The following is a 23,290-nucleotide window of genomic DNA, read 5'->3' on the forward strand; positions in this document are numbered from 1 at the left end:
GGTATGTCACTCACTGAGAATAGTGAGCATGCGTCAGGGTATGTCACTCACTGAGAATAGTGAGCATGCGTCAGGGTATGTCACTCACTGAGAATAGTGAGCATGCGTCAGGGTATGTCACTCACTGAGAATAGTGAGCATGTGTCAGGGTATGTCACTCTCAGAATAGTGAGCACGCGTCAGGGTATGTCACTCACTGAGAATAGTGAGCATGAGTCAGGGTATGTCTCTCACTGAGAATAGTGAGCACGAGTCAGGGTATGTCACTCACTGAGAATAGTGAGCACGAGTCAGGGTATGTCACTCACTGAGAATAGTGAGCACGAGTCAGGGTATGTCACTCACTGAGAATAGTGAGCACGAGTTAGGGTCTGTCACTCAGAGTAGAACGTTACAGTTCTGTTGAACTGATCCTCATAAATTTGGTTTTGCTTCCAGACCAATTTCACTGTGCAGTGTCAACTGTTCGATCGGATATCAAAGAATTATGTCCAGCTGATCATGGAATGTAAGAGCTGGCACTATGGAGACCAATTTCTCCAGGTTAGTGATTAGCAATGTTTTTAACACACAGCTACACAATGTGCCCTGCTCATTGGTCATTAGCTCAGTATCCTGCTCACATCTTTAGCCAGCAACTGATATCTCACCAGCTATAACAAGCTCCTGCTCCCACATACTGTCCCCATTAGTGTCTGTAGCCAGTACCGAGGAGACCACCTCCCGTCCTTGCACCTTTTGCTGCCGTAGATTTTCACTTTGTGCTTTGTCCACCTTTCTTCTTCTGTCTTGTTCTGTAGTTGCTCCTGATTGCGAATCGAGGCCACAATTGGTGGAAACCAGGTTCCCACCCCCATCCACTTACCTTGTGCTGGGGACCATCCCCGGGGACCTCCTGCGGCCTGAATTCCTGACCGATCCCACTCCCACTGTCCAGGCCCCTCGCACAGACCGATCCCACTCCCACTGTCCAGGCCCCTCGCACAGACCGATCCCACTCCCACTGTCCAGGCCCCTCGCACAGACCGATCCCACTCCCACTGTCCAGGCCCCTCGCACAGACCGATCCCACTCCCACTGTCCAGGCCCCTCGCACAGACCGATCCCACTCCCACTGTCCAGGCCCCTCGCACAGACCGATCCCACTCCCACTGTCCAGGCCCCTCGCACAGACCGATCCCACTCCCACTGTCCAGGCCCCAAGCACAGACCGATCCCACTCCCACTGTCCAGGCCCCTCGCACAGACCGATCCCACTCCCACTGTCCAGGCCCCAAGCACAGACAGATCCCACTCCCACTGTCCAGGCCCCTCGCACAGACCGATCCCACTCCCACTGTCCAGGCCCCTCGCACAGACCGATCCCACGCCCACTGTCCAGGCCCCTCGCACAGACCGATCCCACTCCCACTGTCCAGGCCCCTCGCACAGACCGATCCCACTCCCACTGTCCAGGCCCCTCGCACAGACCGATCCCACTCCCACTGTCCAGGCCCCTCGCACAGACCGATCCCACGCCCACTGTCCAGGCCCCTCGCACAGACCGATCCCACTCCCACTGTCCAGGCCCCTCGCACAGACCGATCCCACGCCCACTGTCTAGGCCCCTCGCACAGACCGATCCCGCTCGGGGCCCAGGAACCAGGAGCATAATCATTCCTTCCGATACCGCTTCCCTGGTGCTATTTTTTCAAAGGTTTCTGGAATGTTTTTAAATTGTTTTCCCAGATGTACTTGCCATCCTCTGTCTGCGAGTTCAGGGGCAAATCTGACTTAAGCAAAAATATTTTTACCGTCTAATTGAGAAGATGTCAGCCGTGGCTCACTGGGTAGCACTCTCACCCCTAGGTCAGAATGTTGTGGCTTCAAGTCGCACTCCAGAGACTTGAGCACATATTCTAGACTGGCGCATCTGTGCAGCACCGAGGGAGTGCTGCACTGTCGGAGGGGCAGCACTGAGGGAGCGCTGCACTGTCGGAGGGGCAGCACTGAGGGAGCGCTGCACTGTCGGAGGGGCAGCACTGAGGGAGCGCTGCACTCTCGGAGGGGCAGCACTGAGGGAGCGCTGCACTCTCGGAGGGGCAGCACGGAGGGAGCGCTGCACTGTCGGAGGGGCAGCACCGAGGGAGCGCTGCACTGTCGGAGGGGCAGCACCGAGGGAGCGCTGCACTGTCGGAGGGGCAGCACCGAGGGAGCGCTGCACTGTCGGAGGGGCAGCACCGAGGGAGCGCTGCACTGTCGGAGGGGCAGCACCGAGGGAGCGCTGCACTGTCGGAGGGGCAGCACCGAGGGAGCGCTGCACTGTCGGAGGGGCAGCACCGAGGGAGCGCTGCACTGTCGGAGGGGCAGCACCGAGGGAGCGCTGCACTGTCGGAGGGGCAGCACCGAGGGAGCGCTGCACTGTCGGAGGGGCAGCACCGAGGGAGCGCTGCACTGTCGGAGGGGCAGCACCGAGGGAGCGCTGCACTGTCGGAGGGGCAGCACCGAGGGAGCGCTGCACTGTCGGAGGGGCAGCACCGAGGGAGCGCTGCACTGTCGGAGGGGCAGCACCGAGGGAGCGCTGCACTCTCGGAGGGGCAGCACCGAGGGAGCGCTGCACTGTCGGAGGGGCAGCACCGAGGGAGCGCTGCACTGTCGGAGGGGCAGCACCGAGGGAGCGCTGCACTGTCGGAGGGGCAGCACCGAGGGAGCGCTGCACTGTCGGAGGGGCAGCACCGAGGGAGCGCTGCACTGTCGGAGGGGCAGCACCGAGGGAGCGCTGCACTGTCGGAGGGGCAGCACCGAGGGAGCGCTGCACTGTCGGAGGGGCAGCACCGAGGGAGCGCTGCACTGTCGGAGGGGCAGCACCGAGGGAGCGCTGCACTGTCGGAGGGGCAGCACCGAGGGAGCGCTGCACTGTCGGAGGGGCAGCACCGAGGGAGCGCTGCACTGTCGGAGGGGCAGCACCGAGGGAGCGCTGCACTGTCGGAGGGGCAGCACCGAGGGAGCGCTGCACTCTCGGAGGGGCAGCACCGAGGGAGCGCTGCACTGTCGGAGGGGCAGCACCGAGGGAGCGCTGCACTGTCGGAGGGGCAGCACCGAGGGAGCGCTGCACTGTCGGAGGGGCAGCACCGAGGGAGCGCTGCACTGTCGGAGGGGCAGCACCGAGGGAGCGCTGCACTGTCGGAGGGGCAGCACCGAGGGAGCGCTGCACTGTCGGAGGGGCAGCACCGAGGGAGCGCTGCACTGTCGGAGGGGCAGCACCGAGGGAGCGCTGCACTGTCGGAGGGGCAGCACCGAGGGAGCGCTGCACTGTCGGAGGGGCAGCACCGAGGGAGCGCTGCACTGTCGGAGGGGCAGCACCGAGGGAGCGCTGCACTGTCGGAGGGGCAGCACCGAGGGAGCGCTGCACTGTCGGAGGGGCAGCACCGAGGGAGCGCTGCACTGTCGGAGGGGCAGCACCGAGGGAGCGCTGCACTGTCGGAGGGGCAGCACCGAGGGAGCGCTGCACTGTCGGAGGGGCAGCACCGAGGGAGCGCTGCACTGTCGGAGGGGCAGCACCGAGGGAGCGCTGCACTGTCGGAGGGGCAGCACCGAGGGAGCGCTGCACTGTCGGAGGGGCAGCACCGAGGGAGCGCTGCACTCTCGGAGGGGCAGCACCGAGGGAGCGCTGCACTGTCGGAGGGGCAGCACCGAGGGAGCGCTGCACTCTCGGAGGGGCAGCACCGAGGGAGCGCTGCACTGTCGGAGGGGCAGCACCGAGGGAGCGCTGCACTCTCGGAGGGGCAGCACCGAGGGAGCGCTGCACTCTCGGAGGGGCAGCACCGAGGGAGCGCTGCACTCTCGGAGGGGCAGCACCGAGGGAGCGCTGCACTCTCGGAGGGGCAGCACGGAGGGAGCGCTGCACTCTCGGAGGGGCAGCACCGAGGGAGCGCTGCACTGTCGGAGGGGCAGCACCGAGGGAGCGCTGCACTGTCGGAGGGGCAGCACCGAGGGAGCGCTGCACTGTCGGAGGGGCAGCACCGAGGGAGCGCTGCACTGTCGGAGGGGCAGCACCGAGGGAGCGCTGCACTGTCGGAGGGGCAGCACCGAGGGAGCGCTGCACTGTCGGAGGGGCAGCACCGAGGGAGCGCTGCACTGTCGGAGGGGCAGCACCGAGGGAGCGCTGCACTGTCGGAGGGGCAGCACCGAGGGAGCGCTGCACTGTCGGAGGGGCAGCACCGAGGGAGCGCTGCACTGTCGGAGGGGCAGCACCGAGGGAGCGCTGGACTCTCGGAGGGGCAGCACCGAGGGAGCGCTGGACTGTCGGAGGGGCAGCACCGAGGGAGCGCTGGACTCTCGGAGGGGCAGCACCGAGGGAGCGCTGCACTCTCGGAGGGGCAGCACCGAGGGAGCGCTGCACTCTCGGAGGGGCAGCACCGAGGGAGCGCTGCACTCTCTGAGGGGCAGCACCGAGGGAGCCCTGCACTGTTTCTCCAGCCCTTGACATCCCGCTCCCACTGTCAAGGCCCCTCGTACAGACCGATCCCACTCGGATGAGACGATGTACCAAGGCCCCGTCTGCCCTCTCAGGTGAACATAAAAGATCCCATGGCGCTATTCAAAGAATAGAAGGAGAGTTCTCCTGGTATCCTGGCCAATATTTGTAGCTCAACCAACGCCTAAAACAAATTATCTTGACGTTATCTCATTGCTGTTTGTGGGACCTTGCTGTGCGTAAATTGGCTGCCATGGTTCCTACATTACAACAGCTTCTCCTGGGGCCCTCTAATGCAGTGGTTTCATCATTAACTGAGACCCTCTAGTGTAGGGCTGCAACCAGCATCTGAGGCCCTCTTGAGCAGGGGTGTGCCTAGTGACCAACTCTGGTGTAATTAATTAACACTGAGGATTTCCCCCGCACACCCCCCCCACGCTCTTTTCCCCCTCCCGCGCCTGCCCTCTCCATCCCGCGCCCCCACCCACCCCGTGCCCTCTCCTTCCCTCCTTCACTTTGTATTCAATCTTCTCTTGCTTCTTTGATGGTTTTATCCCCAGCCTGTCTGAGAACTGCCCAAGCTTGCCCTCGGCATGGCAGCCTGATGTGCGTGAGCTGTGCATCCAGCTATCACACACCGGGCAGTGTACCTCGAACAGGTTGCCAAGAGAAAGGAAAGAAAATCTGTGAATGGTGCTGCAGGTCAGAAGGGAACCTAAAGAGAAAAGGCAGGCGAGTGCCTCGGGAGGGACCCTTCCTGATCCATGGACCTGTTGCCTGAAGCAGCATTTTGACGATACGTTGCCAGTGATAGTCGTGACCTCTAAGTTCTCAATGTTACTGCTATTATTTCTCACTGTTAATCTCCTTGCCCTCAGGAGTTGTCCAGTAGTCTCAGTCAGTCTGTGTACAGCAGTTTCTGCTGCAGCTTCCCCCAGTCCTGGATACAGTTCGACAACAACGATTTCAAATCTCAAGTGTGCAACATTGTGTACCAGTGGATCGGAGGTAAAGAACTAGAGTTGTACACTGCATGTGAGCTGGCACACAGGGTATGGTATATGTACAGATGGGGTTATGGTGTATTGTCACAGGGTACGGTGTATGTACAGACAGGGGGTTATGGTGTATTGTCACAGGGTATGGTATATGTACAGACAGGGGGTTATGGTGTATTGTCACAGGGTATGGTATATGTACAGACAGGGGGTTATGGTGTATTGTCACAGGGCACGTAGCATTCGTAATAAAATGGACGAGTTAACGGCACAAATAACTACGTATGGGTATGATCTTGTGGCCATTACAGAAACATGGCTGCAGGGTGACAACGACTGGGAATTAAATATGCCAGGGTATTTAACAATCAGGAAGGACAGGCAGGAAGGAAGGGGAGGTGGGGTGGCTATGTTAATAAAGGAAGGAATCACTGTAATACAGAGAAATGATATTGGGACAAAGCATCAAGATAATGAAACAGTTTGGGTGGAGATAAGGAATAATAAGGGAAAAAAAACATTAGTGGGCGTAGTATATAGGTCTCCTAATAGTTGCAACTCTGCTGGAAGAAGTATTAATCAGGAGATAGTCGGGGCATGTAATAAGGGAACAGCCATAATTATGGGGGATTTTAATTATCATATTAACTGGACAAATCAAATTGGGCAGAGCAGCCTTGAGGACGAGTTCATTGAGTGCATCAGGGATGGATTTCTTGAGCAGTATGTAACTGATCCTACAAGGGGGCAGGCAACCTTGGACCTGGTCCTGTGTAATGAGTCAGGATTAATTAATAATGTCCTAGTTAAGGATCCCCTTGGAACGAGCGACCACAACATGGTTGAATTCCATATCCAATTAGAGGGTGAGAAGGTTGATTCTCAAACAAGCGTACTGAGCTTGAATAAAGGAGACTATGATGGTATGAGAGCGGAATTGATTAAAGTGGACTGGGAAAATAGATTAAAGGGTAAGACGGTACATGAGCAGTGGTGTTCATTTAGGGAGTTATTTTACAACTTTCAAAATAAATATATTCCACTGAGGAAAAAAGGGTGTAAAAGAAATGACAGCCATCCGTGGCTAAGTAAAGAAATCAAGGATAGTATCCGACTAAAAACAAGGACATATAAGGTAGCCAAACTTAGTGGGAGGATAGAAGATTGGGAATTCTTTAAAAGACAGCAAAAAGTAACTAAAGGATTGATTAAGAAAGGGAAGTTAGATTATGAAAAGAAATTAGCAAAAAATATAAAAACAGATAGCAAGAGTTTCTATAGTTATATAAAAAGAAAAAGGGTGGCTAAGGCAAACATAGGTCCCTTAGAGGATGAGACCGGGAAATTTATGGTGGGAAACATGGAGATGGCAAAAATGCTGAACAAATATTTTGTTTCAGTCTTTACAGTAGAGGACACTAAGAATATCCCAACACTGGACAAACAGGGGACTCTCGGGGGGGAGGAGCTAAATACGATTAAAATCACTCAGGAGATGGTACTCAGTAAAATAATGGGACTCAAGGCAGATAAATCCCCTGGACCTGATGGCTTCCATCCTAGGGTCTTGAGGGAAGTGGCAGTAGGGATTGTGGATGCTTTGGTGATAGTTTTCCAAAATTCCCTGGACTCAGGAGAGGTCCCGGCAGATTGGAAAACTGCTAATGTAACACCGTTATTTAAAAAGGGTAGTAGGCAGAAGGCTGGAAATTATAGGCCAGTTAGCTTAACATCTGTGGTGGGTAAAATTTTGGAGTCTATTATTAAGGAGACAGTGACGGAACATTTAGATAAGCATAATTTAATAGGACAAAGTCAGCATGGCTTTATGAAGGGGAAGTCATGTCTGACAAATTTGCTTGAGTTCTTCGAGGATATAACGTATAGGGTGGATAAAGGGGAACCAGTGGACATAGTGTATTTAGACTTCCAGAAGGCATTCGACAAGGTGCCACATAAAAGATTATTACTTAAGATAAAAAATCACGGGATTGGGGGTAATATTCTGGCATGGGTGGAGGATTGGTTATCGAACAGGAAGCAGAGAGTTGGGATAAATGGTTCATTTTCGGACTGGCAACCAGTAACCAGTGGTGTTCCACAGGGGTCGGTGCTGGGTCCCCAACTCTTTACAATCTATATTAACGATTTGGAGGAGGGGACCGAGTGCAACATATCAAAATTTGCAGATGATACAAAGATGGGAGGGAAAGTAGAGAGTGAGGAGGACATAAAAAACCTGCAAGGGGATATAGACAGGCTGGGTGAGTGGGCGGAGATTTGGCAGATGCAATATAATATTGGAAAATGTGAGGTTATGCACTTTGGCAGGAAAAATCAGAGAGCAAGTTATTTTCTTAATGGCGAGAGACTGGAAAGTACTGCAGTACAAAGGGATCTGGGGGTCCTAGTGCAAGAAAATCAAAAAGTTGGTATGCAGGTGCAGCAGGTGATCAAGAAAGCCAACGGAATGTTGGCTTTTATTGCTAGGGGGATAGAATATAAAAACAAGGAGGTATTGCTGCAGTTATATAAGGTATTGGTGAGACCGCACCTGGAATACTGCATACAGTTTTGGTCTCCATACTTAAGAAAAGACATACTTGCTCTCGAGGCAGTACAAAGAAGGTTCACTCGGTTAATCCCGGGGATGAGGGGGCGGACATATGAGGAGAGGTTGAGTAGATTGGGACTCTACTCATTGGAGTTCAGAAGAATGAGAGGCGATCTTATTGAAACATATAAGATTGTGAAGGGTCTTGATCGGGTGGATGCAGTAAGGATGTTCCCAAAGATGGGTGAAACTAGAACTAGGGGGCATAATCTTAGAATAAGGGGCTGCTCTTTCAAAACTGAGATGAGGAGAAACTTCTTCACTCAGAGGGTGGTAGGTCTGTGGAATTTGCTGCCCCAGGAAGCTGTGGAAGCTACATCATTAGATAAATTTAAAACAGAAATAGACAGTTTCCTAGAAGTAAAGGGAATTAGGGGTTATGGGGAGCGGGCAGGAAATTGGACATGAAGCTGAGTTCGGATCGGTCAATGCCCTGTGGGTGGCGGAGAGGGCCCAGGGGCTATGTGGCCGGGTCCTGCTCCGACTTCTTGTGTTCTTTAGATTTGTGGTTGGGATCAGATCAGCCATGATCTTATTGAATGGCGGAGCAGGCTCGAGGGGCCGATTGGCCTACTCCTGCTCCAATTTCTTATGTTCTTATGTTCTTATGGTACGGTGTATGTACAGATAGAGGGTTATGGTCACAGGGTCCTACAATCTTGTAACCATTCTTCGTACGACAAACGCTAGTCCTTGACCAATTCGTACTTCAAAAGACTTTTCCTTTAATTCACTCCACACAAATTCATACTACTGTACCTTTGGCAACGTCTCGTACACCTTCCCACTCCCAGGCTCTTTCAGCTGTCCTCGGCTGCCTTTCAGATCATCAGCTTCTTTCAGGTCTCAGAGCTCAAGCCAGCCCTAGCTACTTTCCAGTTTCCTGCTCAGGGGCGCTGTTCAGGGGTTCCTTAATTCTCGGGCCTGGCCCTTTTAGGGAAAGGTCTTCACCCACTCCAGCTTCAATTACTTTTTAACAGTGAGGTTTCGCAAAAGGGCCATATCCTTATTTGGGAATCAGGGCTCTCATCCCTACTGGCCCTCAGTCACCCTGCTCCAGTATGTACAGACAGAAGGGGGAATGGTGTGTGTACAGACAGAAGGGGGAATGGTGTGTGTACAGACAGAAGGGGGAATGGTGTGTGTACAGACAGAAGGGGGAATGGTGTGTGTACAGACAGAAGGGGGAATGGTGTGTGTACAGACAGAAGGGGGAATGGTGTGTGTACAGACAGAAGGGGGAATGGTGTGTGTACAGACAGAAGGGGGAATGGTGTGTGTACAGACAGAAGGGGGAATGGTATGTCGCTTAAATGGGCCATACCCTTATTCAAGGATCAAGACCCTCATCAGCCTACAGCTGACCTACCGGCCCTCAGTCACCCTGCTACACATCCTCCCCCCGCACCCCCCCCCCCCACCAGCATAGAACCAACGGCTCTATCGGCTTGCACCTCGAGACAGTATGCCAGCGAAAAAAGAGTTATCTGTTTTTAATACAACTGGTCATTCTCTCTCTTTCTCTTCTGACTGTTTGTATATTCAATAGTCCTGTATGTAATGTCTCTCTGTCTGAACACTATTCGACTCCTTTGATTGCCTTGACAACGGGCAGTTGGAAAGATTATCTGTAATCACCAGGCATTGTTCTCTGACTATATATGCGGTACCTTTCATGGAATCCCACACTCACCTGACGAAGGAGAAAGCCTCCGAAAGCTTGTGATTTTCAAATAAAACTGTTGGACTATAACCTGGTGTTGTAAGATTCCTTACATTTGTCCACCCCAGTCCATCACCGGCATCTCCACATCATACAATCAAGGAGAGTCAACATGGTTTTATGAAGGGGAAATCATGTCTGACAAATTTATTAGAGTTCTTTGAGGAAGTAATGGGCAGGGTGGATAAAGGGGAACCAATGGATGCAGTATATTTGGATTTCCAAAAGGCATTCAATAAGGTGCCACATAAAAGATTACTGCACAAGAGAAGAGCTCATGGTGTTGGGGATAGAGCATGGATAGAGGATTGGCTAACTAACAGAAAACAAAGAGTCGGGGTAAAAGGGTCATTTTCAAAATGGCAATCTGTAACTAGTGGGGTGCCGCAGGGATCAGTGCTGGGGCCTCAACTATTTACAATATATATCAATGAGTTGGATGAAAGAACAGAGTGTCTTGTGGCCAAATTTGCTGAGGATACGAAGATAGGTGGAAAAGCAAGTTGCAATGAGGACACAAAGTGTCTGCAAAGGGATATTGACAGGTTAAGCGAATTGGCAAAAATTTGGCAGATGGAATATAATGTGGGAAAATGTGAAGTCATCCACTTTGGGAGGAAAAATAAAAAAGCAAAATATTATTTGAATGAAGAAATACTGCAAAATGCTGCGGTACAGAGGGATCTGGGTGTCCTCATACATGAAACACAAAAAGTTAACATACAGGTGCAGCAGGTAATCCGGAAGGCAAACGGAATATTGGCCTTTATTTCTAGGGGGATGGAGTATAAAAGCAGGGAAGTCATGCTCCAACTGTACAGGGTGCTGGTGAGACCACACCTGGAGTACTGCATACAGTTCTGGTGCCCTTATTTAAGGAAGGACATACTTGCATTGGAGGCAGTTCAGAGAAGATTCATTAGGTTGATTCCGGGTATGGAAGGGTTGTCTTATGAGGAAAGATTGGACAGTTTGGGTCTATACTCACTGGAGTTTAGAAGAATGAGAGGAGATCTTATTGAAACATACAAGATTCTGAGGGGACTCGATAGGGTAGATGCTGAGAGGATGTTACCCCTCATGGGGGAATCTAAAACTAGGGGGCATAGTCTCAGAATAAGGGATCACCCGTTTAAGATGGAAATGAGGAGGAATTTCTTCTCCCAGAGGGTCGTGAATCTTTGGAATTCTTTACCCCAAAAAGCTGTGGAGGCTGAGTCATTGAATACATTCAAGGCTGAGTTAGACAATTTTTTTTATCAGCAAGGGAGTCAAAGGATATGGGGAAAGGGCGGAAAAGTGGAGTTGAGGTAAAAATCAGATCAGCCATGATCTCATTAAATGGCGGACCAGGCTCGAGGGGCTGAATGGCCTCCTCCTGCTCCCATCGCTTATGGTCGGCCCGCTCCTCTATCTCCTGCAGCTTGTCGGCCCGCTCCTCCATCCCCTGCAGCTCGTCGGCCCGCTCCTCCATCCCCTGCAGCTCGTCGGCCCCCTCCTCCGTCCCCTGCTGCTCGTCGGCCCCCTCCTCCGTCCCCTGCAGCTCGTCGGCCCCCTCCTCCATCCCCTGCAGCTCGTCGGCCCCCTCCTCCGTCCCCTGCTGCTCGTCGGCCCCCTCCTCCGTCCCCTGCAGCTCGTCAGCCCGCTCCTCCATCCCCTGCAGCTCGTCGGCCCGCTCCTCCAAATGGGTCCTCATCTCCTCTACCTGCTGCTCCAGCACACGTTCTGCCTTCTGCAGCTCGTGCCCACATCGTCCTCGGAGCTCATCAGATCTCCCTCAGCCCGGTGCGGCTTGTTGAGGTGCTCGAGCTCCTGGTGTAGCTCGCAGATCTATCTAACCAGTGCCCGTCTCTTCTCACTATTCACCCACTGAGCCTGCAGGGAGACCACTTAGTGCCTCTTCTTCTGGAGCAGCTCCTGGGTGTCCTTTCGGTGGGTCTCCAGACACGACACCTCCTTGGCCAGTTTGATGGCTTTTGACTCCGTCCTCCCCAGAGCTCCGGCGGTGTCTTCCAGCTCAGCCGGCAATTTGAGGACCAAATCGATGCCATTTTCCTCCTGACTGTTAACAGATAAGTACATGTCACTGGTCTCTCCCTCATCCTGGGAAAGCCTTCGACAGGACTATTTTAGTTACAAACGGACTTCCTCCACCTTCCCCTGCGACCCTTTCTGGACTTCCGCATCTCCTCAGAATGGGCGGAGGTCTCCTGAAAAATTCCAGCAAGCTCCTTGCTCAGTTCACTCGTAGAGGCCTCTGCTGTGGTCCTGCCATGAATGTGTGATTGTACTGATCCCCAAAATCCTTAATGTCGGTCATCGTGATTTTTTTTTACAGAGCAGTTCCCAGAACTCGTCCCCATCACAATCCTGTTTTAGGACATTGGATTCTTCATCCACAATACCTTGCTTGTCGTACACTGCCCGTTGCTCCCTGCCACTCAGTACCTCATACCCTTTACCCTAGGACTCTTGCCGGGCGTCAAGGATCAGGAACCCAGTGGTCCTCTCTCGAGCTTGAAACAATTCCTCCGTCCCACTTCTGCCACCATATGTCACAGGGTCCTACCGCCTCATAACCTTCTTCACACAACAAATGCTAGTCCTTGACCAATTCATACTTCAAAACACTTCTCTTCTAATTCACTCCACACAAAGTCACACTATCTTTCACACTCAGTATCTTTGGCAACGTTTAGTACACTTTCCCACTCCCAGGCTCGTTCAGCTGTCCTCAGCTGCCTTTCAGCCCATCACCTTCTTTCAAGTCTCAGAGCCGAGCCCAGCCCCAGCTTCCTGCTCAGGGACTCTGTTCAGGAGTTCCTTAATTCTCTGGGCCTGGACCTTTTACTCTCACTTGACTGGGAAAGGTCTCCACCCACTCCAGCTTCAATTATTTTTAATTGTAAAGTTTCTCAAAAGGGCCATACCCTAGAATCATAGAATCATAGAAGTTTACAACATGGAAACAGGCCCTTCGGCCCAACATGTCCATGTCACCCAGTTTATACCACTAAGCTAGTCCCAATTGCCTGCACTTGGCCCATATCCCTCGATACCCATCTTCCCCATGTAACTGTCCAAATGCTTTTTAAAAGACAAAATTGTACCCGCCTCTACTACTGTCTCTGGCAGCTCGTTCCAGACACTCACCACCCTTTGAGTGAAAAAATTGCCCCCCTGGACCCTTTTGTATCTCTCCCCTCTCACCTTAAATCTATGCCCCCTCGTTATAGACTCCCCTACCTTTGGGAAAAGATTTTGACTATCTACCTTATCTATGCCCCTCATTATTTTATAGACTTCTATAAGATCACCCCTAAACCTCCTACTCTCCAGGGAAAAAAGTCTCAGTCTATCCAACCTCTCCCTATAAGTCAAACCATCAAGTCCCGGTAGCATCCTAGTAAATCTTTTCTGCACTCTTTCTAGTTTAATAATATCCTTTCTATAATAGGGTGACCAGAACTGTACACAGTATTCCAAGTGTGGCCTTACTAATGTCTTGTACAACTTCAACAAGACATCCCAACTCCTGTATTCAATGTTCTGACCAATGAAACCAAGCATGCTGAATGCCTTCTTCACCACCCTATCCACCTGTGACTCCACTTTCAAGGAGCTATGAACCTGTACTCCTAGATCTCTGTTCTATAACTCTCCCCAACGCCCTACCATTAACGGAGTAGGTCCTGGCCCGATTTGATCTACCAAAATGCATCACCTCACATTTATCTAAATTAAACTCCTTCTGCCATTCATTGGCCCACTGGCCCAATTTATTAAGATCCCGTTGCAATTCTAGATAACCTTCTTCACTGTCCACAATGCCACCAATCTTGGTGTCATCTGCAAACTTACTAACCATGCCTCCTAAATTCTCATCCAAATCATTAATATAAATAACAAATAACAGCGGACCCAGCACCGATCCCTGAGGCACACCGCTGGTCACAGGCCTCCAGTTTGAAAAACAACCCTCTACAACCACCCTCTGTCTTCTGTCGTCAATCCAATTTTGTATCCAATTGGCGACCTCACCTTGGATCCCATGAGATTTAACCTTATGTAACAACCTACCATGCGGTACCTTGTCAAAGGCTTTGCTAAAGTCCATGTAGACCACGTCTACTGCACAGCCCTCATCTATCTTCTTGGTTACCCCTTCAAAAAACTCAATCAAATTCGTGAGACATGATTTTCCTCTCACAAAACCATGCTGACTGTTCCTAATCAGTCCCTGCCTCTCCAAATGCCCGTAGATCCTGTCTCTCAGAATACCCTCTAACAACTTACCCACTACAGATGTCAGGCTCACCGGTCTGTAGTTCCCAGGCTTTTCCCTGCCGCCCTTCTTAAACAAAGGCACAACATTTGCTACCCTCCAATCTTCAGGCACCTCACCTGTAGCGGTGGATGATTCAAATATCTCTGCTAAGGGACCCGCAATTTCCTCCCTAACCTCCCATAACGTCCTGGGATACATTTCATCAGGTCCCGGAGATTTATCTACCTTGATGCGCGTTAAGACTTCCAGCACCTCCCTCTCTGTAATATGTACACTCCTCAAGACATCACTATTTATTTCCCCAAGTTCCCTAACATCCATGCCTTTCTCAACCGTAAATACCAATGTGAAATATTCATTCAGGATCTCACCCATCTCTTGTGGTTCCGCACATAGATGACCTTGTTGATCCTTAAGAGGCCCTACTCTCTCCCTAGTTACTCTTTTGCCCTTTATGTATTTGTAGAAGCTCTTTGGATTCACCTTTGCCTTATCTGCCAAAGCAATCCGTTTTTGCCCTCCTGATTTTTCTCTTAACTCTACTCCGGCAATCTCTATACTCTTCAAGGGATCCACTTGATCCCAGCTGCCTATGCATGTCATATGCCTCCTTCTTCTTTTTGACTAGGGCCTCAATCTCCCGAGTCATCCAAGGTTCCCTACTTCTACCAGCCTTGCCCTTCACTTTATAAGGAATGTGCTTACCCTGAACCCTGGTTAACACACTTTTGAAAGCCTCCCACTTACCAGACGTCCCTTTGCCTGCCAACAGACTCTCCCAATCAACTTCTGAAAGTTCCTGTCTAATACCATCAAAATTGGCCTTTCCCCAATTTAGAATTTTAACTTTTGGGCCAGACCTATCCTTCTCCATAGCTATCTTAAAACTAATGGAATTATGATCACTGGTCCCAAAGTGATCCCTCACTAACACTTCTGTCACCTGCCCTTCCTTATTTCCCAAGAGGAGGTCAAGTTTTGCCCCCTCTCTAGTCGGGCCATCCACATACTGAATGAGAAATTCCTCCTGAATACACTCAACAAATTTCTCTCCATCCAAGCCCCTAATGCTATGGCTGTCCCAGTTAATGTTGCGAATCAGGGCCCTGATCCCTACCGGCCCTCAGTCACCCTGCTACAGTGCGTACAGAGAGGGGGAGTGGTGTGCGTACAGAGAGGGGGAGTGGTGTGCGTACAGAGAGGGGGAGTGGTGTGCGTACAGAGAGGGGGAGTGGTGTGCGTACAGAGAGGGGGAGTGGTGTGCGTACAGAGAGGGGGAGTGGTGTGCGTACAGAGAGGGGGAGTGGCGTGTGAGCAACATAAGAAATAGGAGCAGGAGTGGGCCAAACGGCCCCTTGAGCCTGCTCCACCATTCAATAAGATCATGGCTGATCTTCAACCTCAACTCCACTTTCCCGCCTGATCCCCATGTCGCTTGATTCCCTTAGAGTCCAAAAATGTATCTATCTCATCCTTGAATATTCTCAATGACTCAGCATCCACAGCCCTGTGGGGTAGAGAATTTCTAAGATTCACAACCCTCTGAGTGAAGAAATGCCTCCTCATCTCAGTATTAAATGGCCGACCCCTTATCCTGAGACTATGCCCCCCTCGTTCCAGACTCTCCAGCCATGGGAAACACCTCTCAGCATCTACCCTGTCATAGAATCATAGAAGTTACAACATGGAAACAGGCCCTTCGGCCCAACATGTCCATGTCGCCCAGTTTATACCACTAAGCTAGTCCCAATTGCCTGCACTTGGCCCATATCCCTCGATACCCATCTTCCCCATGTAACTGTCCAAATGCTTTTTAAAAGACAAAATTGTACCCGCCTCTACTACTGCCTCTGGCAGCTCGTTCCAGACACTCACCACCCTTTGAGTGAAAAAATTGCCCCTCTGGATCCTTTTGTATCTCTCCCCTCTCACCTTAAATCTGTGCCCCCTCGTTATAGACTCCCCTACCTTTGGGAAAAGATTTTGACTATCGACCTTATCTATGCCCCTCATTATTTTATAGACTTCTATAAGATCACCCCTTAACCTCCTACTCTCCAGGGAATAAAGTCCCAGTCTGTCTAACCTCTCCCTGTAAGTCAAACCATCAAGTCCCGGTAGCATCCTAGTAAATCTTTTCTGCACTCTTTCTAGTTTAATAATATCCTTTCTATAATAGGGTGACCAGAACTGTACACAGTACTCCAAGTGTGGCCTCACCAATGCCCTGTACAACTTCAACAAGACATCCCAACTCCTGCATTCAATGTTCTGACCAATGAAACCAAGCATGCTGAATGCCTTCTTCACCACCCTATCCACCTGTGACTCCACTTTCAAGGAGCTATGAATCTGTACTCCTAGATCTCTTTGTTCTATAACTCTCCCCAACGCCCTACCATTAACGGAGTAGGTCCTGGCCCGATTCGATCTACCAAAATGCATCACCTCACATTTATCTAAATTAAACTCCATCTGCCATTCATCGGCCCACTGGCCCAATTTATCAAGATCCCGTTGCAATCCTAGATAACCTTCTTCACTGTCCACAATGCCACCAATCTTGGTGTCATCTGCAAACTTACTAACCATGCCTCCTAAATTCTCATCCAAATCATTAATATAAATAACAAATAACAGCGGACCCAGCACCGATCCCTGAGGCACACCGCTGGACACAGGCATCCAGTTTGAAAAACAACCCTCGACAACCACCCTCTGTCTTCTGTCGTCAAGCCAATTTTGTATCCAATTGGCTACCTCACCTTGGATCCCATGAGATTTAACCTTATGTAACAACCTACCATGCGGTACCTTGTCAAATGCTTTGCTGAAGTCCATGTAGACCACGTCTACTGCACAGCCCTCATCTATCTTCTTGGTTACCCCTTCAAAAAACTCAATCAAATTCGTGAGACATGATTTTCCTCTCACAAAACCATGCTGACTGTTCCTAATTAGTCCCTGCCTCTCCAAATGCCTGTAGATTCTGTCCCTCAGAATACCCTCTAACAACTTACCCACTACAGATGTCAGGCTCACTGGTCTGTAGTTCCCAGGCTTTTCCCTGCCGCCCTTCTTAAACAAAGGCACAACATTTGCTACCCTCCAATCTTCAGGCACCTCACCTGTAGCGGTGGATGATTCAAATATCTCTGCTAGGGGACCCGCAATTTCCTCCCTCACCTCCCATAACGTCCTGGGATACATTTCATCAGGTCCCGGAGATTTATCTACCTTGATGCGCGTTAAGACTTCCAGCACCTCCCTCTCTGTAATATGTACACTCCTCAAGACATCACTATTTATTTCCCCAAGTTCCCTAACATCCATGTCTTTCTCAACCGTAAATACCGATGTGAAATATTCATTCAGGATCTCACCCATCTCTTGTGGTTCCGCACATAGATGACCTTGTTGATCCTTAAGAGGCCCTACTCTCTCCCTTGTTACCCTTTTGCCCTTTATGTATTTGTAGAAGCTCTTTGGATTCACCTTTGCCTGATCTGCCAAAGCAATCTCATATCCCCTTTTTGCCCTCCTGATTTCTCTCTTAACTCTACTCCGGCAATCTCTATACTCTTCAAGGGATCCACTTGATCCCAGCTGCCTATGCATGTCATATGCCTCCTTCTTATTTTTGACTAGTGCCTCAATCTCCCGAGTCATCCAAGGTTCCCTACTTCTACCAGCCTTGCCCTTCACTTTATAAGGAATGTGCTTACACTGAACCCTGGTTAACACACTTTTGAAAGCCTCCCACTTACCAGACGTCCCTTTGCCTGCCAACAGACTCTCCCAATCAACTTCTGAAAGTTCCTGTCTAATACCATCAAAATTGGCCTTTCCCCAATTTAGAATTTTAACTTTTGGGCCAGACCTATCCTTCTCCATAGCTATCTTAAAACTAATGGAATTATGATCACTGGTCCCAAAGTGATCCCTCACTAACACTTCTGTCACCTGCCCTTCCTTATTTCCCAAGAGGAGGTCAAGTTTTGCCCCCTCTCTAGTCGGGCCATCCACATACTGAATGAGAAATTCCTCCTGAATACACTCAACAAATTTCTCTCCATCCAAGCCCCTAATGCTATGGCTGTCCCAGTCAATGTTGGGAAAGTTAAAGTCCCCTACTATTACCACCCTATTTTTCTTGCAGCTGTCTGTAATCTCCTTACATATTTGCTCCTCAATTTCCCGTTGACTATTTGGGGGTCTGTAGTACAATCCTATCAAAGTGATCTCTCCCTTCTTATTTTTCAGTTCTACCCATATGGACTCAGTGGGCGAACCCTCGGATATATCCCCTCTCACTACTGCCGTGATGTTCTCCCTAATCAAGAACGCAACTCCCCCTCCTCTCTTACCTCCTGCTCTATCTTTCCTATAGCATCTGTACCCTGGAACATTGAGCTGCCAGTCCTGCCCCTCCCTTAGCCATGTTTCAGTAATAGCTATAACATCCCAGTCCCATGTACCCATCCATGCCCTGAGTTCATCTGCCTTGCCCATCAGACTTCTTGCATTGAAATAAATGCAGTTTAATCTAGTCTTCCCTTGGTCTTTGCCCTGCTTTCTCAGACCATCTGTCCGGTCATGTTCTGTACACTCTCCCTTACTGCCTTTTGTTTCTGTCACCACTTTATTTCCCACTGACTTCCTGCATCGGTTCCCATCCCCCTGCCACATTAGTTTAAACCCTCCCCAACAGCACTAGCAAACACTCCCCCTAGGACATTGGTTCCAGTCCTGCCCAGATGCAGACCGTCCAATTTGTACTGGTCCCACCTCCCCCAGAACCGGTTCCAATGGCCCAGGAATTTGAATCCCTCCCTCTTGCACCATCTCTCAAGCCACGTATTCATCTTAGCTATCCTGTCATTCCTACTCTGACTAGCCCGTGGCACTGGTAGCAATCCTGAGATTACTACCTTTGAGGTCCTACTCTTTAGTTTAACTCCTAACTCCCTAAATTCAGCTTGTAGGACCTCATCCTGTTTTTTACCTATATCGTTGGTGCCTATATGCACCACGACAACTGGCTGTTCACCCTCCCCCTCCAGAATGTCCTGCAGCCGCTCCGAGACATCCTTGACCCTTGCACCAGGGAGGCAACATACCATCCTGGAGTCTCGGTTGCGTCCGCAGAAACGCCTGTCTATTCCCCTTACAATCGAGTCCCCTATCACTATAGCTCTGCCACTCTTTTTCCTGCCCTCCTGTGCAGCAGAGCCAGCCACGGTGCCATGAACCTGGCCACTGCCACCTTCCCCTGGTGAGCCATCTCCGCCAACAGTATCCAAAACGGTATACCTGTTTTGGAGGGAGATGACCGCAGGGGACCCCTGCACTGCCTTCCTACTCTTCCTCTGTCTGTTGGTCACCCATTCACTATCTCCCTCAGTAATTTTTATCTGCGGTGTGACCAACTCACTGAACGTGCTATCCACGACTTTCTCAGCATCGCGGATGCTCCAAAGTGAGTCCATCCGCAGCTCCAGAGCCGTCAAGCGGTCAAACAATAGCTGCAGCTGGACACACTTCCCGCAGGTGAAGGAATCAGGGATACAGGAAGGAGCCCTGAATTCCCACATCCCACAAGAGGAACATGACACGGCCCTGGGATCTCCTGCCATGACTTAACCCTTAAATTAGCTTAAGAACAACTACAATGTCAAGAGAAAAAAAAAGGAAAGAAAAACTACTTACCACTCCCTTTAAGGAGTTTACTCCTTTAAATTGTTCTCAATTTAGAGAATGTTAACTACACTAGGGACCTTGATTCACTAAAAAATAAACGCTCCTTCCTATAAGACCTGCAGACCTTCCCTTTCACTTCAGTTGCTGTAGATAAGGAGAAATACTCACCTGAACCTACTCACCAATCAGGTGCCTCCCCTGTGTCGCGTCCCGATCTGATTCCTGACGTCACTTCGAACTCGGTCGCAGCTCCGCTCGGCTCGGCTCCTCTCAGCTGTTCTCAGCGCTCTGAAATCCCGCCTTTTATCGGACGCTCCCTCCGCTCGGCTCGGCTCCTCTCAGCTGTTCTCAGCGCTCTGAAATCCCGCCTTTTATCGGACGCTCCCTCCGCTCGGCTCGGCTCCTCTCAGCTGTTCTCAGCGCTCTGAAATCCCGCCTTTTATCGGACGCTCCCTCCGCTCGGCTCGGCTCCTCTCAGCGCTCTGAAATCCCGCCTTTTATCGGACGCTCCCTCCGCTCGGCTCGGCTCCTCTCAGCTGTTCTCAGCGCTCTGAAATCCCGCCTTTTATCGGACGCTCCCTCCGCTCGGCTCGGCTCCTCTCAGCGCTCTGAAATCCCGCCTTTTATCGGACGCTCCCTCCGCTCGGCTCGGCTCCTCTCAGCTGTCAAGCCCCCTCAGAATCTTGTATGTTTCAATGAGATCACCTCTCACTCTTCTAAACTCCACTACTCAACCTCTCCTCATAGGACAACCCTCTCATCTCAGGAATTAATCTAGTGAACCTTCGTTGTACTGCCTCTAAGGCAAGTATATCCCTCCTTAGGTAAGGAGACCAAAACTGTACACAGTATTCCAGAATAGGTCTCACCAAAGCCCTGTACAATTGTTGTAAGACTTCCTTACTCTTGTACTCCAACCCCCTTGCAATAAAGGCCATCCTAATTGTTTGTTGTACCTGCATGCTAACTTTTTCTGTTTCTTGTACCAGGACACCCAAGTCTCTCTGGACACCAACATTCCATAGTTTCTCACCATTTAAAAAATTCTATTTTTCTATTCTTCCTACCAAAGTGAATAACCTCACATTTCCCTACATTATACTCCATCTGCCACCTTCTTGCCCACTCACTTAACCTGTCTATATCCCTTTGCAGACTCTTTGTGTCCTCCTCACAGCTTACTTTCCCACCTAGCTTTGTATTGTCAGCATACTTGGATACATTACACTCGATCCCTTCATCCAAGTCATTAATATAGAATGTAAATAGCTGAGGCCCAAGCACTGATCCTTGCGGCACACCACTAGTTACAGCCTGACGACCTGAAAATGATCCGTTTATCCCTACTCTCTGTTTTCTGTCCGTTAACCAATCCATGCTAATATATTACCCGCAACCCCATGAACCCTTATCTTGCATAATAACCTTTTATGAGGCACCCTATCAAATGCCTTTTGAAAATCCAAATATATGACACCCACTGGTTCCCCTTTATCTACCCTGCTAGTTACATGCTCAAAAAACTGTAATAAATTTGTCAAACATGATTTCCCTTTCATAAAACCATGTTGACTCTGCCTAATCATATTATGATGTTCGAATGCCCTGTTAGCACTTCCTTAATAATGGATTCCAGCATTTTCCTGACGACCGATGTCAGGCTAACTGGCCTGTAATTCCCTGTTTTCTCTCCCTCCTTTCTTGAATAGCGGTGTTACATTTGCTACCTTCCAATTCACTGGGACCGTTCTAGAATTTAGGGAATTTTGGAAGATCACAACCAATGCATCCACTATCTCTGCAGCCACCTCTTTTAGAACCCTCGGATGTAGGTCGTCAGGTCCAGGGGATTTATCAGCTTTTAGTCCCATTAGTTTCTCAAGTTCTTTTTCTCTACCGATATTTTAATTTCCTCTCTCTCATTAAACCCTTGGTTCTCCACTATTTCTGGTATGATTTTTGTGTCTTCTACTGAGAAGACAGATACAAAATATTTGTTTAACGCATCTGCCATTTCCTTATTCCCCATTATAATTTTTCCTGTCTCAGCCTCTAGAGGGCCAACATTTACTTTCGCTAATCTCTTCCTTTTTACATACTTGTAGAAGCTCTTACAATCTGTTTTTATATTTCTTGCTAGTTTACTTTCATATTCTATTTTCTCCCTTTTTATCAATTTCTTGATCGTCATTTGCTGGTTTCTAAAACTCTCCCAATCCTCAGGCTTACTACTCTTCTTGGCAACATTATAGGCCACTTCTTTTAATCTTATACTATCCTTAACTTCTTTAGTTAGCCACGGGTGGATCACTTTTCCCGTGGAGTTTTTATTGCTCAATGGAATGTATATTTGTTGAGAATATTGAATTATTTCTTTAAATGTTTGCCATTGCTTTTCAACCATCGCACCCTTTAATTTAATTTCCCAATCTACCTTAGCCATCTCACCCCTCATACCTATGTAATTGGCTTTATTTAAATTTAGGACTCTAGTTTTGGACTTAAGTACCGAGGGGGGGAGCGGTGCGTGTACCGAGGGGGGGGAGCGGTGCGTGTACCGAGGGGGGGGGAGCGGTGCGTGTACCGAGGGGGGGAGCGGTGCGTGTACCGAGGGGGGGAGCGGTGCGTGTACCGAGGTGGGGGAGCGGTGCGTGTACCGAGGGGGGGGAGCGGTGCGTGTACCGAGGGGGGGGAGCGGTGCGTGTACCGAGGGGGGGGAGCGGTGCGTGTACCGAGGGGGGGGAGCGGTGCGTGTACCGAGGGGGGGGAGCGGTGCGTGTACCGAGGGGGGGGAGCGGTGCGTGTACCGAGGGGGGGGAGCGGTGCGTGTACCGAGGGGGGGGGGAGCGGTGCGTGTACCGAGGGGGGGGAGCGGTGCGTGTACCGAGGGGGGGGGGAGCGGTGCGTGTACCGAGGGGGGGAATGATGTGTATACAGTCACACTCTCATTAGGTTTACAGTAGTTATGGAAAGGAACAAGGAACAATCAAAGGTGAAGATATTCAACCAGAGGAGGGCAAATTTCAATGTGTTGCAAAGGATCTGGCCCAGATGGATTAGAAACAAAGATTATCAAGTAAAACAGCAAATGAGCAATGGGAGGCCTTCAAGGAGGACATCATTCAGGTACAGACTAAACACATTCCAATAAAGGGGAAAGGAAGGGCATCCAAAGCTAAAGCCCCCTGGATGACTAAAGGTATAGAGATTAAAATGAAACAGAAAAAGGAGGCTTATTATAAATAAAAACATAAAATGCTGGAAATACGCAGCAGGTCAGGCTGTGGAGAGAGAAACAGTGTTAACGTTTCAGGCCGATGACCTCTGGTGAAAACTGGAAGAAGTTAGAGATTTAACAGTTTATAAGCAAGTACAGAGCATGGGAAAGAAGGGTGTGGAGGGGGGGGTGGTGATAGAGGAGGGAGGAAAGAACAAAATGGAAGGCCTGTGATAGGGTGGAGGGCAGGAGTGATTAAATGTCAAAAGGGATGATGGTGCAAGGCAAGGATGG

General features: G+C 50.4%; 1 protein-coding gene across 1 annotated transcript in view; it reads left to right on the forward strand.

Annotated features, from left to right (window-relative positions):
* Positions 1-23,290, forward strand: part of LOC137305433 (protein FAM227A-like) — a 103,426-nt gene that overhangs the window by 32,740 nt on the left and 47,396 nt on the right. Inside the window, exons 8-9 of the mRNA XM_067974257.1 lie at positions 439-543; positions 5,335-5,686. Coding sequence (XP_067830358.1) covers positions 439-543; positions 5,335-5,686 — 457 coding nt within the window. The remainder of the gene's footprint in view (positions 1-438; positions 544-5,334; positions 5,687-23,290) is intronic.

The sequence above is a fragment of the Heptranchias perlo genome, chromosome 40, assembly GCF_035084215.1.
Source record: "Heptranchias perlo isolate sHepPer1 chromosome 40, sHepPer1.hap1, whole genome shotgun sequence".
Lineage (NCBI taxonomy): Eukaryota > Metazoa > Chordata > Chondrichthyes > Hexanchiformes > Hexanchidae > Heptranchias > Heptranchias perlo.